The sequence below is a fragment of the Megalops cyprinoides genome, chromosome 1 (genome assembly GCF_013368585.1).
Source record: "Megalops cyprinoides isolate fMegCyp1 chromosome 1, fMegCyp1.pri, whole genome shotgun sequence".
NCBI lineage: Eukaryota > Metazoa > Chordata > Actinopteri > Elopiformes > Megalopidae > Megalops > Megalops cyprinoides.
This window is the reverse complement of record NC_050583.1, coordinates 25,099,257-25,114,820: the sequence shown is the minus strand read 5'-3', so window position 1 is coordinate 25,114,820 and position 15,564 is coordinate 25,099,257. Positions and strand designations below refer to the sequence as shown.

General features: G+C 37.2%; 1 protein-coding gene across 1 annotated transcript; it reads right to left on the bottom strand.

The window, feature by feature from the left end:
* Nucleotides 1-2,896: 2,896 nt before the first annotated feature.
* On the bottom strand, nucleotides 2,897-5,407 carry foxl3 (forkhead box L3). The gene is made up of 3 exons (XM_036552312.1): nucleotides 5,037-5,407; nucleotides 4,314-4,482; nucleotides 2,897-3,362 (listed from the first exon to the last, which is right to left on the bottom strand). The coding sequence occupies exons 1-3, from the start codon at nucleotides 5,141-5,143 to the stop codon at nucleotides 2,943-2,945; spliced, it is 696 nt and encodes a 231-aa protein (XP_036408205.1). The 5' UTR covers nucleotides 5,144-5,407; the 3' UTR covers nucleotides 2,897-2,942.
* Nucleotides 5,408-15,564: the final 10,157 nt, after the last annotated feature.

Sequence of the window (15,564 nt, the reverse complement as noted above, 5' to 3'; positions counted from 1 at the left end):
TTAATTATCTTCATTTAGCTGAAAGCTTACTCAGATATCAATACCCACCAAACTGTGTTCGATTGTAGAAGCTGTTAATGTATGTACATGCTCCCCTAACACCCCCCCCCCCCTCCCTGAAAGGTAATGGTGATTGTTAATCAGGAAGTGTAAAATTACACAAGCTTTCTAATTGGTAAACACACATATCGTATTTAAAGAAAATGTAAATGATCTAGATTTACCGTTGTCAAAGCAAGCATTTACGGATCAAAATCAAATTACAAAATAAAATAAATATTTTAATTTAAATGACCTATTTGTGTTTATGATTTAGGTGTTATTGAAGTTGCACATCACTGACTTCCCAATTTCCACATGCAATTCTCTTCTGTTTTGCCTTGAGCTTTAAATTCCAACCTTCAGCTGCAGTCCACACCTTGGAATAAAATGAGCTGCAGAATTACAGTTTACCCCTGAAACTACATTTACTCTCAGATTGAAAACCCAGACAAATATGTACACAGAGAAACACACACACATACACACGGGGGAACACACAATACAAGAACTGTAAAGCAAAATATGAATATGAATTGAATGGTGAAAATACATATTTTCTTTTAAAAAGTCTTGCATTTGATTGTGGAACAACACATGATGGTAAATCTGATCACAAAAACAGAGAGGGAATGTTGAAAATGTATTTATGTGCTGTTACTCAGGTTCTTGTGTTCTCTTTTTGGTATCTTACTCTCTTTCAAGATCCAGCCTTGGAGCACTTTATGCTAAGTTAATTTACCTAAATATATCCACAGCACACCGTACTACATCAACAACTTTGTTAATGGAAACTTGCTGATCCATAACAGTTTGAGTGGTAGACGTTTGCTGGGGGGCAATGCAATATTAATGTTAGTATCAGTGATCGATCAGAGGATTTGCAAGAAGGCATAAGGTGTTTAATTATAATTGCATCAGGAGTGGTGTTGTAATGGCAGCAGGATTTGAATAAGGTCACATCTCCGTCTCACCTTGCAAGTGTAACACTATATTAAATGCCACTCATGTTAAGTGCATTGAAACCTTCCTGATGTAGTCACAGCATAATATAAAGGTTAAATTGAAAAATGTCCCTCCACCAGCAGAAAAACCTGTGATGATTGATATCCCTTGTAAGGAAAATAAATGTTAACAGACCCCAATTCTTAACTCCTACCTTTATGAATAAAATGTATTTAAATGCACTATTAGGATTAAACTTGGAATGTTACAATTTCCCTTGAAGTGAAAAGGTCAAGCAAGAGGATTAGCAGGTGTTGAAAAGGGTTGAATAGGATTGATCTGGCAATATTTTAATTGCTTCAGATCAACAGGAAAGAAAATATGCTTGACCTACATGTATGTACATATATATGTGTATGTGTGTGTAATTTCAGAGTGATACCTTTTTATTGTCGAGAATATTATTTTCTTATATGTTTATTTAGCAGATGCAAATTCCTTGCATATAATCCTGCATGACAGCTTTGTATGCGCAGTAATGTTCTCGCAACATTCTGCCTAAATTTACAAAAACTACACTACATTTATTATATTGCAATTACATAAAATGATATTGAGAGACCGGATGCAGTATGTTCCCTGTGTGGATTTTCAAGACTTTATTAGTTTTAATGTTCATACACATCACAACATAAGTCAGAGTTTATTTCTATATTGTCCATTTGACATTTTTATTCTTTGTTATTTATTGTAACCATAATTCAGATCCATGAATGGTGATTAACACTGGTTCTCCATTATTGTAAGTGCACATGACCTGATCAGCTCCATCTCGGTGAAGGATGTCCTGTTCTGCTTTGTGTTGAGATTAAATATCTGAATGGCATGCAGGCTCCAGAACAGAGCTCCAGTATGGGACAACAATGACGGTACAACATAGTTATCCCTCCTTTAATTTGTTAAAAAATTTGCATACCTGGGAATTCACTAAATGACTTTGTCAATTCCCGTCACAATGGCCATCTACCATTTTCATCTTTTCTTTTGACCCAAAATAACACTGTCATGGCAATTTGTGTCCATCCTCTGCATAATCGTTGTGATCCAAATTGAAAATTTAGGAAACATTCTCATATCTACCAACTAAAAATTCACCAGCTGAACTAACTACATGAGTAACTGAGTATCTGTAATATGTCACCATGGGCAAACGTGCAATATTCAATATTCTAATCTAAATTTCTAATGTATCAGAGCTATTAGTAGCCCTGTATGTGCTTTGAAAAACTGCCATTTATTTTCTTCTCTGAGCAACCTCTGAGCTATGTAAGTGGTATTTTTTAAGCGGATGAGTCAAAGAGACTGTAAAGCCTTGCTTGTCGAGCATATTTTATAGCTACAACAGCGATCCTGAATGCCAGGTCTACATCTGGAAACTATGATATGATATGATATATTTTCAACCATCTCTACCATTGCCCAGTGTTGGGTTAGGAGTGATAACTTGCTTGTGCATAAGCCATTATCTCCCTTTTAATTACAGTAACACAGCAGTGTCCCTCCGAAATCTATACAGAGACAGCCTCAGTAAAACCATCTTCACAGAGGCTATTACTATTGTTATGCATTTACTGAGGCTATTACTATTGTTATGCATATACCTATAAATCTATTCTGGTCACAGAGAGACAGCAGACACAGAATGAATTACAGGACAGAACAGACAAATTCAAAGGTATGTTTATGCGATGTAGATTAAGACCTTACTTCAGAAACAAGGCAATAAAGCCCATAGTATATTACTTCTCAATTTTTTTCAGTAAGAGAAAACAACAACAAAGCAACATTTCTCAAAGAAATGCCATTATTTTCAGTAGGGACAGACTGAGTGTTACCCTGTAGTTGGCTCCAGTGGTCCATTCACTTTGTTTCAAAAGAGGGCCAATCTGTTCTTAAAGTCACATAGTCCAGAAGTGCAGATTGAGGTGCTGGGGCTCCAAAAGGTGGACCGAAGCCCCTGGAGCACCGCAATGAGGGGGTCTGAAACCAGGAAGGGGGTCTGGGGTGGAGAGGATGTAATCGATGCTGAACTTGATTTCAGACTCAGGCTTCCCCACTGAGGGGTTGAGCTGGGCTTGTCTGTGGCTTGGGTCGGTTGGATAGAAGTGGTCGGGGTCCAGTCGCCGCACTGCGCCTCCATGCTGACCGTCTACTTGAAGGAAAGGCTCTGCCGGCTCCCGGAAACCCATCTTAATATTGCGTCTGCGTCGCCGACGGCGAAAGTTGCCATTCTCAAAGAGGTCCAGCATGGATTCGCAACCGGTAGCAAATGTCCAATAGTTGCCTTTCCCTTTCTCATTGCCCTCTGTCCTGGGAACCTGTGAACAGGAACAGGAGTAAAAGAGAAAAGGATGGTTTTTTTTGGATGATTTGCCCAACTCTTCATTTCTTAATTTGATGCTAGATCTGACACATACTGTTTCACAAAGGTGTGTTCAGGCTTTTGAGTTTTCAAAAGTGCCCCTTTTAATTTCCTTCCAGATTTGCAACCTATGCATATATTGTGTTCATGTTCATTTCGAACAATCAGGAGCTAAATGAAAATAAACTACCCACTAGAGCACAACAGTTGCAACATGACACAGAATCTTCCAACCTTTAATCAACACAGATGGAGGTAGAGAAAAGGCAGAAAAGTTTGTGCGCATCTGTGTCCAGTTTTTTCAACTCTAAAGTATGTCTCTGCAAAATCGCACATTGGAGAAAAAGATGTTTTCAACTCTTGAGAGACATGAAATGAACCAATGTTTCCCACTTTAAATACAGAGCCAAAACTGTAGCCTCAGCATATAAACACCATATGAGGCACAAAGACTGTCCCCCCTTGCAGTCCTCAGAAAATATCATTTTCTATGAAGATTATCTTGAGAAACATTGATATTCCACATCACTATTAATATCTGCAAGAATCTTTAGCTCAAAGAAAACCAGGTGAGTTGTCCCATCTCTTGTCATTCATAGTTTATACTTGCCCCTCACTGTGTTAACAATACTACTTTTATTTTAAAGTCAGATTTCTACAGTTAACCAAAAACAGGATCTACACAAAGCATTGGAGTCGGTAAGAATAAATGTCTGAATTATTCTACCAGCTATGATGAATTGTTACAGCTGTCTCCCTCTGAATTAAACCATAAAATAATACTGTCATAATACTACTGTCAATATTATCAAGACCAATGAAGCCACATGAAATTCTTTTCACTGCATACATTATAGTAAATAAATTACGGTATAGGCAACATGTGAAAGAGTAAACTCGACCATACCTTTATGAAACAACTGTTGAGGGAGAGGTTATGTCTGATTGAGTTTTGCCAAGCTCTCTGATTAGATCTGTAGTAAGGAAATCTCTTCATGATGAACTCATAGATCCCTGATAAAGTGACTCTGTTCTCTGGGCTTTGCTGGATGGCCATGGCAATAAGTGCGATATAACTGAAACAGAGAGAAGGGTCAGATTTAGGACCTCAGTTATAATTAAATAAAAATAATGTCCTCAGTCCTACCTCAGTTGGTAAAAACCACATTGCTCTGATTGACTCATCTGTGCTGCCTTTACACCAATAATGTAGTTGATTAAGATAAAACTGATTCTTAAAAAATGTACTATTTGTTTATTATTATTGCTGCTGCTCCTGCTGCTGCCACTACTACTGCTACTACTACTACTATTAATATGTCAACATATAATATGGACAGATGTTTTGACGTTTTTGAAAAGACATGAATAAAAAAAGAGTTCCTTTATTTCTTTTAGCTCGCGTCTACTAAAACAGATATAAAGCCTCCGGTTACTTAAACTGTACTAATACAACACTGCATAAAAGATGATATAATGTATCTCCCGTATTAGTACTTTTCAGAGTTTGCCAATTTGTGAACGTTTATTTTAAACACAAATCATTCATATGTTACACGTGTTAAACAGCAGCAAATAATAATAATAATAATAATAATAATAATAATAATAATAATAATAATAATAATACCTGTAAGCAGGTCGACACATTTTCTTCTCTTCATCAGTACTACAAGTGGGATATCCATCTCCATCATAATTGAAACAATTATAAGGATACTGTGAGTTATCAAACATTATTGGACTATGTCACTTGCAGAGTGACTATTGATATTGCCATATATAACTATGGTAGAATGCTGCTTGTGTCGTCGTCCGATACTGTGCCGCGAAGACTTGTCCCCTTCAAATGAGTTGTGTTGCTTACCCCTGCGCTACTCACTGCGAAATCTCCCTCGCCTACCAAATGACTGGGTCTTTGGAACAACCCGTTTCCCTCCACGGTTGTCGGTCCCTAGGTAGTTAGTGCTGATAACAGAGTAAATTGGTTAGCTCCCAAAGCTTGCGTGAACCCCTGAACCCAGGGCGTCATCAACTAGTTGCTATTAGGTCCCACTCTTTGATTCTGGGTGGTCCAAAATACAGAGGGCAGTGCATTTTCTTTATTTTTACTTTATTTCTTTTTTTTATAGTGACATATACCTAACAGAATTTAAACAACTGAACTAATGTTAACAAACAAGTTCTTGATGTCCGTTTTCTATCTTCGGCTCGATTCTGTTTTCCCGTCCCTATGTTTTGTTTATACACTGAAGCGAAATGCTTTTTTTAGTGTTGTTTCCTCGAATTACAGAAGTTGCATCCAACAATGCGAGCACTGCAGATTTAATCTATAATACTGTGTAATAGGCATAATTTGTGTTTCCGTGACTAAAAGGGGAACGTATGTTCAAAGGGACTCGAATCGGAGCATTTGTTGGACTACTGTCAGGCAGCGGAGACCGAGGAAAATAGCCCTCGGCGCGAGGCCTCCGTGTGTGGGCTTTGATCTGAGAGATAGATGAATGTAGTAGCCCAGTGTGCGCTGGCATCGACTCGACGAGAGCAATTTAAGAAAGCTAGGCTATTTTTCCTGCTTTTCCACTAAATGGAGCAAATCAAGGCCAGTGCGAATAGCAGAACAGCTATTCGTGCATTAGTGCATTTTTTGGGGTTAATTTTAACGAAACTGTAGAGATGACCGGTTAATGCAATGGCAAATCAATCACTTATACGTGTATGGATAATTACATAATTTGCTTTCCAGTCTGAGCTTTCTTAAATTGATCCTCTCTACCCTTTGTTCACAAATAGCATATGCATTTTAAGGCATGTTTATACAATATTGTGTTTTTACTTGGAGCAAATTCCAGGCAGCCAATCAAATTCTGCAAACAATTTGCAGTGACATTTGGTTCACAGTGTGAGGACAAGAGCATCTTAGGGGTGTTTGGGTGCACAATTGTGACTGATAAAGTGGAGGCAGTCTCTGGTGGGGCTGACCCACAGAGCATAAACCTAGACAGAGCTCATAGAGTAACTATGGAAATGCCGTAACACAAACAAATCTCAACAAGGCAGGATTTACAATTTGGGCTGGTTAAAAAAGATTGCAGGTTCAATTCCCAGGGACTCTTATGTACTTCAACAGGGTGTTTACAGTGTCATACAGTCTGGTTACCTGTGGAAATACCATGCAAACATAGAATATCACCCTGATTAAGGTTGTCAAATCATAATGTAAACTGCTGCATTGTAGACAAAATGACCTTGAAAAAAGGAACTATAAGGACAACACTGACTGAAAAGGGAGTAAAATGGCAAAAAAAACAGAAGCTATTTGAAGAATCTGAGTTGTGGGGCAGTCCTGTAGTGAATGACCGTCTTCAATATGCTGTTTGAAGGTGGGAGAATTCCACAACATTTGACATATTATCAGCTAATATTTCCATGTACCAGCAAAAGACTGGAATAAAAAGGACATGGCTCTGCTGACACAGAATTATTTGTTCAGCTGTTGCTGTAGCTATAAAAAATGATAATTTTGCTATAAAATCACTTGTGACAATTAAAGTTAAGTGGGTTGTGCTGGAGACTGAGGGACATGTTAATGACAGAACAGAAATCAGAAGCTCAGCACCTGACAGTATCGTGGTTGCAAGTGGATTCAAAGATGTTTTTGCCCATGTCTGTGTTATGATTTTCTAGCACAAAGAGGGAATTTCAGATATATTTGCAGAATTATAGAATTTTGATTAAAGGCAATTGAATGTATATTGGCACAGATAGCACAGGTAAGGTTTTAGTATTTTCATATGTATTTGTCCTTAAGTCTTATTCCGAGTTTTGGAGGTACATGCTTAGTTTAAAATTTGGCAAAGAGAATGAATCATAAAGAACAAATATGAAGGCTCAGGTGGCTTGAAATCTCACTTCTCCCCCAGACAAGAAAAAAAGCAATGGCCCATCAGATTTGATGTAGAAGTACAGTATTTGTGTAAGAAAAAAATGTTTGTCTCTGCGGAAATAATTAAGATAATTACCCCCTGGTTTATATAGACGTTAATTTCACTGAGGGTTGGTGTCTGTATTAGTCATTGAAGCCACATGTTCTCTTGTAATTTCTTTCAGCACAGAAGTGTGGCCTACTTTCAGAGAATTAAATTAAATTAGTCTGATAGAAAGTATTTTTATCCAGGGAAATATTGCATTCTTTCTTAGACTATAAAACATTATGAGAAGTCATTCAGATATACTACATACCCTTTTAGTACATTGTAAATAGACGGGTATACATTGATGGTGAAGCCAGAATACTATGTCTGCCGGAAAGTGGACTGGTAAGAGTGTGCAATCAGATAACAGTCTCACAGGAGCCCTTGTGCATTCCCATGACGACGTTTCCTCTGCTGGACTGTCTGGGTCAACTTTGATTATAGCACTTTACTTTGTGGTCCCTGTCTCTTCAGATGTTTGTCCGAACTGTTTTTCCTTCATTCACGAGGCAATCTTTGGGCTGTATTTATAAAGTGGGACTGTTTTCCGGGGACTGCAATGTGTAGGCCTATGTTAAGGTTATCAAAACAAAAATATCTGAGAGTAGTTAACTGGTAAACAACTTTGTTAAACCTGCATTTTGAATCTGAACAATATTTAATACAATTTAATCTTCAGCTGTTTTGCCTTTTTTTGCTGCGTTTATCTTGGCCTTTAATCAGCAGTTCCTGATATAAATATTTTAACAGGAAAGATTGTAGTTTATAAAATATAGGGAATATGTACTAACTTTATGAACATGTCATACTTTTGACAGGCTTTAACTGAAAATTCTCAAGCCATTTAATGAACTGTAATTGTTTAAAATGATCTTTTATTGTATTGCTCTAGTATTGTATCTAATAGAACAATGAAATAATAGCAGTAACCTCAGATATATATGTAAAAGGCTTAAACCCATGTACCATCCATTTTCTTAAAAACCAGTGTACACATGCACTGAAATAAAGAAAGTATGCATTATTCACCCTTTTTCATGTCATGATTAGTGACAGTGTGTCTGCATTTCAGGTAGTTAATTTGTTTTGCTGACATGTTGCTCATGCGGCATAGCTAATTTTCTTTTTAAGGCAAAATGAATTTGGGCTACTTGTCTGTTTGCCTTAATGATAGTTTCTTCATTAATGGAATGCCATATGGAGGTCTGTTTTCGTGTCTCTTATAAAAAAGATCATCTCTGAGAAGGAATATCCCTTTATTATTTAATTAGCATTCCCCGTGTCTAAGAAAATATTCAGTGTATCTGAATGTTTTCATAGAAACACTGAAGCTGCATCATGGAATTTTAAAGTTGAAATGAAGGGCTTTATATAAAAAAAAAAACGCACAAATCTGCAAACTGTTTTCAAGGATGTGAGGTTTTAATTGCAATCACCCATATGGGGTCAAATATCATCACATCCACAAAAGGGATGCACTGACAGATACTTGATATCAAATATCCTAGTTCACTTTTGCATGTGTCCAGTGAGAGTGATTAAATGTTTATTAGGAAAGAAGAACATGAGATAAACAAAGCAATTTGTACTACAGTGCTTTTGGGTGAAACATTATGTTGCATGAACGCAGTGCTCATTTGAGTCTTTGCAAAATCTCAGCACGTTCCTCAGTTTTTCCACTTATCTCTGTTATTCCGTTGCAACTTGAGGCGTAATTCGCGTTGCCGAAGAAAAGTAAATTGAATTTAAATGCTGCGACCAGTGTAATTTATGTATGATGACTTCACATTTGGGTGACTTTTTCAAAGACTGAAAATATTCTTAATGTAACTAGAGATTGCCAGTAGTTATATCACAATTTCAAATGAAAACTGGAAGAAAGAAATCGTGTACATGTTTTAAACACTGGAGCTGCCAGGGTCTCGTTCGAACAATTTTGTCAAGAGAAAAGTTCTATTCTTTTTAACAACAAAATTGTTAAACGGCATGAACAACGGCTTGTTCACATTGTGTATTTCGATTAATATACTTTTGCGCTTTTTAATATACTTTTGCGTTTTATTCGCGTGTTTTTACAATATTTGAGTAGTTTGAATGTAACCCCACTGTCCGTGGCAGTTCTGGATTTCAACTCACTAAGGCACACTGATTTTAGCTAACTTAGGAGCTACCTCACATTATGTAGTGACAGTCTTTTTTTACACGGTTTAACAGCTAATACTGTAGCTACATCTTTGTTAATTTACATCATACTCAGATTGCTAGAAGGAAAATTGGCACTCTTCAAATTCTGCTGCGATAACATCCAGTGAAATAAGCAGCAACGAAAAGCCTTGCTAACTTTCTATTTATGTAGGATTTAAGAAGGTATCCCTTGTCACCTGCAGGTTGCGCTCACACACCTACTTCGAACTAGACTTGGATAAGAGACGGGGCGCAGAATGCAAGATGAAGCATCCGTACACTGTCGAATTGTATAGTATCACAGCTAGAACGCACTCTGCTCATGAGAAAAGCTAGTAATAAATAAGAAACGTAAGGTGTTATGATCAGGTATCATGAAATCTTACAGTTTGACGGTAGCGCCCTCTTACGGTTTTGTCCAACTTTGAAATGAAAAAACCATAATTAATTTCTTGAAAATAAAATTTCTTGGTTGTGACTTTAATGCATGAATCAAAGGCGAATTATCACATCCATGCCATTTTTTCAGCCTACAGAAGCTGGTATTTGTTTCATCTCGTGTTTAAATGCCTATCAAGAAATGATATGTGAACGTTGCATAAACCTCTTTGGATGTACGGTTACAGATATTCAAAATAAAAACTAAATAATAACATGTTCTTCTTGTGATACAAGAACATCACCAACATCACCGAACAAACAGGATTACCCCTATTTTCAACACCTGTACATCAAGGCCATGGCATAAAAATGTTCTTGGTGCAAAATTACTATTATTGATAGCTTGTGTGTCATACAGCATGTGTTTTAGGAATTAAAATGAGACCACGTTACCTAAGATATGCGTCCAGAGTCTGTCAATGTGGGTTGATTCTGTTTTGTGTTTAACCGATGCATTGACACGATGGTGTGCTATTGACTTAAGTAAATACTTACTTGCGTACTCTCTCTCTCTCTCTCTCTCTCTCTCTCTCTCCACACACACACCTTATTATACATTAGCTAGGCAGGAAGGTTTCGCTTGATTCTTCTAAATGGCACGTGCAGTACCAATTTGCAGTAGACAGAATTTTGTTTCACAGATGAGTTTTGAGCTGGTATTTATGTTTTCTTATATTTTTTCGCCACCTAGTGGTCGAACAAGATACTGCAAGACATCGTACACAATGGAGGACTGGTTAAGAATTCATATTTGATATGTTTATGTTATGTACTGTAGGTATGAACTAGGCAACTTACTTGCATTATTGAGCATTTTGGAATTGTAAGTCTACTTACCTCTTCCGAGTGGTGGTCCTAAGTGGGAGTAATACTAGTCATTTCTCCATGAGAGTGAATGGGGAATTAATTTAAAAATACTATATGACTGCCCTATAAAATGTATATCCTGCATGCATACTTTAATCGGACTCAACTGATTGGAGGCAGATTCAGAGGTTTTCTCATCAGGTTTTCTTGTTTCTTAGTGCATACCAGTATAGGAAAGCAACTATGGGAAAGATTAAGCTACTAATGCATCTCTGAGATCAAATTGTTGAAAGGTACTGATCAGGAGAGGGTTATAAAAACGTATCAAAGGCCTTAAATATATCATGAAACACAGTAAAAACCATAATCAAAAAATGGATTAAACATGGATCAGGCTGGATGACTGTGCAAGGAGAAAACTCTTCAGGGAGGCTACCAACAGGCCAACAGAAACATTAAAAGAGCTGGAGGACTTCATGGCAAGGACTGGCAATGATATGCACATAGCAGCAATTTCATGTGTTCTCCCCAATTTTGAGATGTGGGGTAGGGTGACAAGACGTAAGCCGCTTCTCACAAAGAAGAGTCTGATTATGACTCTCATGAATTATGCAAAACACTTTTGATCTCCTGTTGCCATGTGGAAAAAGGTCTTGTAGTCTGACATGACTAAGGTAGAACTTTGTGGCTTTAATTCCAAACACAACCCATCAGCCTAAGAACACAGTTCCTACTGTCAAAAGTGTGGTAAGTGTGGTGGTGGCAGCATCTTGCAATGGGGCTATTTCTATTCAGCAGGGATAGAAGCTCTGACAGGAATAGAGGGGAAATGAACAGTGCAAAATACCAAAACATTTTAGAGAGAACGGTGCTACCTTCTGCAAAAAACCTTAAGATGGAGAAGAATTTCACCTTTCAGCATGACAATGACACAATGCACACAACTGGATCCACATTGGAATGGCTGAAAAAAGAGGAGATCAGTGTCCTGGAAGGCCCGAGTAAGAGCCCTGACCTCAACACTGTTGAAAATCTTTGGACTGACCTGAAGAGAACTGTTCATAAGAGGTCCCCTCCAAATTTAAGTGTATATATGTAAGTGTTTTATTTATTTGTTTATTCCATAACATTTTTTGTTAATTTCAGTTACTGCCAAACTCACTATTTTGTGTAAGAAATGGCAGACACACATGTACACACACACTGAACCGCGAGTGTGAGTATGGAAGTCAGAGAGTGTGCGTTGTTTTGAAGTGTGAAAAGCAAAAGCCCCTCTCCCAGTGTGATGTGGGATAGTGGCAGTCTGGAGCTCAGAAGTAGGTGAGGCAATCATGTTTTGAGCATGATGGCAGCTGGAAGTAGCATTCACACCCCCTGAGGAGATGAAATGAATGAAAATGAGCAGTGATTGCAGGGACTGAGGAGCATCCAGAGCTGCATTTGAAGATTATTCCCTAGCAACATGTTTAAAGGACAAAAAAGCAGCTGCGAGCGACTACTCTGACAGAGCCCAAAGAACAGTGAACAGCTTCAGGATCTAAACCCTTCAGTGTTTCATTTATCTATTATTCATCCCAATTAATCCAGATGATGATGAGCACACAAGTGTTGGAGTCATTTGTTCAGGAACAGGGATTTGTTCTCTGCTTTGGTCTTAGTGATTTAAATTTTGGCCATTCTGTAAGAGACAATTTAGAAACCTTTCAGTCACAAACCATATTATCAATAACGGAGTCAGGACCCAGCATCATGGGATAAAGATGAATGGCCAATGTCTTAGATGACAATAACTTGTAGGAGTGGATGTCACATACTTGATGGTGCATTGTAACCTTTTCACTAAGGCATGATCTCAACTGCAGAATCATACTTCTTACTAGACAGAATTGTCTCTGAGACATGATAATTGATAATGTAATCACCAATGCCATATTCCCACTCTCTCTCTCAGAAAAAAAACACACACACTTCCTTTTTGCCATTTTTGTTTTATTGCACTTTTACCATGTTGCAAACAAATTCCACAGAAACAATGCGTAAAAGAAAAAGAAGCCTATCGCTGCAGAAAGACAGCTTCTTCTGTCCAAAGTATTTATAGTTATTTACATTGAACTACGAAAACTGAAGGAGAGATATTAAGTAGTCTCTTGGCAACCTCTACCAGGAGAGAATGGATGAAACCCCATGCCCTCTTTGCCTCTTTGTCTTTTGAGTCCAGGTAAAAAGACCACTGCTAAATGTTCCGTTTTGATAATGAACCCAAACATTCAAGTATTTCTATCATATCATTGCACAGGCACTGGGTTATCGCATATATTCATTTTCTGCTGTAATTTAAATATTTACTCTAGCATTGCACTCGGCTGTCTGACAGGAAATACATTTACAACCTATCTTTCTGATCAGTAAGAGATCAACATCTGGACATCACATGAAACCAAAACATTAATACAGAAAAAATCCCTCTATTGTCTCAATTTCTGATTCAGTCTTCAATAAATAATATTATTTGCAAAAGAAAAATATACAACACAAGAGTGTTTAAAGGATGTGTACCTATTTCTTTTGAAATGGAATAGACTGTGTATTGTGTTCAAGAAGGATGGCTCATACTGTATCAGTATATGTATGGATTGTTGTGATGCATTGGTGAACAATGATCGAGAAACAAACATACATACAACCTTTGAGCAGTTCTGGCATCCAATGTTTTGGATAAACAGATGAAGAAGCCTAGCTTACAGTTATTATTTTACACTGCATTTCCATTGTGATCATTGTGTGTTTATAGTAACACAACCTCACTGCCGGAGAAAACGCTACCATATTTAGTTGAGTGTGTAACAGCATAGCGTACATAAGCATTCCTATTCGCACTTAGAGGGAATGTTTGTAAACTGGACATTAGAGTACCTTTATTTCTCACCGGGTACCTTGACTTAATATGTTATTCTGCATTAGAGTATTGAGCATGATGGTATTTACAATCCATGTGATGCTTTCACACAGTTCGAACAGGTAGTCCTTGAGCCTTCAAAAGGCCATGGAGAAAAATCTAGATAGAAGGATTTTACCTTCATCTGAGTCTTGTCATTGTTCAGCCTCTTCAAAAAGTATTACACAAACTTACACTCACATCCACACAATACCTTTACATACAGTTGATCATGAGTCAAAACTCCTGCTTTATACCTACTCACATCCACAGGGGGAAACAATGGCGTTTTGGACACGATTTTACACATACGAGTGGTGAGCAACATACATTTTATAGATGTAAACAAACATTTTCTCTGCTCTAAAAGTATGACTGCTAAAGTTGGCTTAAATTTGAAACAACACAGTTTACATTTGCATTTAAACAATTCATTTAAAATGGGGTTCAACCTGCCTTTGTAATAACATGATAAAACAGTAGATCATACATTTAATGTTTACACCGTTTATGATTAAATTCCATTTCAATTCAAACCAGAGAGTATATTAAACAAACTTAGAAATGTGTTCCGATTATATTTTACTATTTAATTAAGACTGGGATTCTTCTTCCTCCAGATTTCACTTGGAACATTTTAGGGTTCTGCACTCATCTCATTGAAAACTTTGTGGTGTCTGTTAATACCGCAGACTACAGCATGTGTGCGCCATATATTTAGTCAAAATAAAGTATACATGCCCAAAACATTACTTAATGTATGCAGCGTTTTTTTTAATCATCCTGTGTTAATATTATTTGAAAGTGATGCTTATTAATATAAATGTAATGCTAAATAATGACACCATACTGGAAAAACAGCTAAATTGGTATTAGTATCTAGCAAGCAATTATTGTGTAGTTAACCAACTAGCCACCTGGCAAATAATCTCCATCACAGGATAGCTAACTAGCTGGCTAACAAACAATTTTCTGTTATTACAATGACATTAATATTGGGTAACTCGGGTAACCATATCAAATCTTAGATTCAATCAACACTTGCCCTTAAAACTCCCTGATTAAATGCCAGTATTCATTCAAAAACACAGTATGGCAACTTAAGCAACGACCATAATCCATGAACAAAATTGTGATTATATTGAAAAAAAAGACCCTTATACTTATTCTACAGTAAAAGTTACAGAAAAATGTTGATTGACTCCAAAGGTAAGTTAACTAGCTGCCCATGTTATATTGTTATACATGAGGGAAATCCCAAGTCAAGTCAGCTACCTTTGATAAAATGCATGCTACAGAGATGGGAGCTCATTGCTGGTAATGGCATAGGCAATAGCTGAGGCCATTTGCTTTATGTTAATTTATTTATTTTGACTTCTTTATCATATATTATCTTGGAACGTCAACAGAAAACTAATTTTGCAGTCACAGTGATCACCTGGGGAATCAAGGTGGACAAGGAATGCAAAGGATTGCACAGTGTGTGTGTGTGTGGAAGGGGGGGGTTGTTATTAGGTGGCCAGATGCAGATTTGCCAATTTGCAAATTTGATATTTAGCACTTTTTTAAGTGGGATGGGATATAAAATTTGACTCTCATTACACTCATTGAGCAGGAATGGAAAACCTTCCACAGTCATCCAACTGGATAGAGGCCAGAGTTGCAATATGACATGCAGAACCCTAAAATAACAGTGTTAGTCACAACATGGTAAAATTTTAAATCTCCAACAACCCACAACAATATTTTCCACCCTGAAAATTTTTGGTAGCAATCAAGTGCACTTGACTAACCATTAGTTAAGTAATCACCTTTAA

Bases quoted from the DNA above. Each gene is read 5' to 3' on its own strand.
- foxl3 (XM_036552312.1), bottom strand. From the start codon at position 5,143: ATGTTTGATAACTCACAGTATCCTTATAATTGTTTCAATTATGATGGA. The intron at 4,483-5,036 runs GTATTATTATTA...TCTCTGTTTCAG, and splicing joins ATGTGTCGACCTGCTTACAG to TTATATCGCACTTATTGCCA. The intron at 3,363-4,313 runs GTATGGTCGAGT...TCCTGTTCACAG, and splicing joins TCAACAGTTGTTTCATAAAG to GTTCCCAGGACAGAGGGCAA.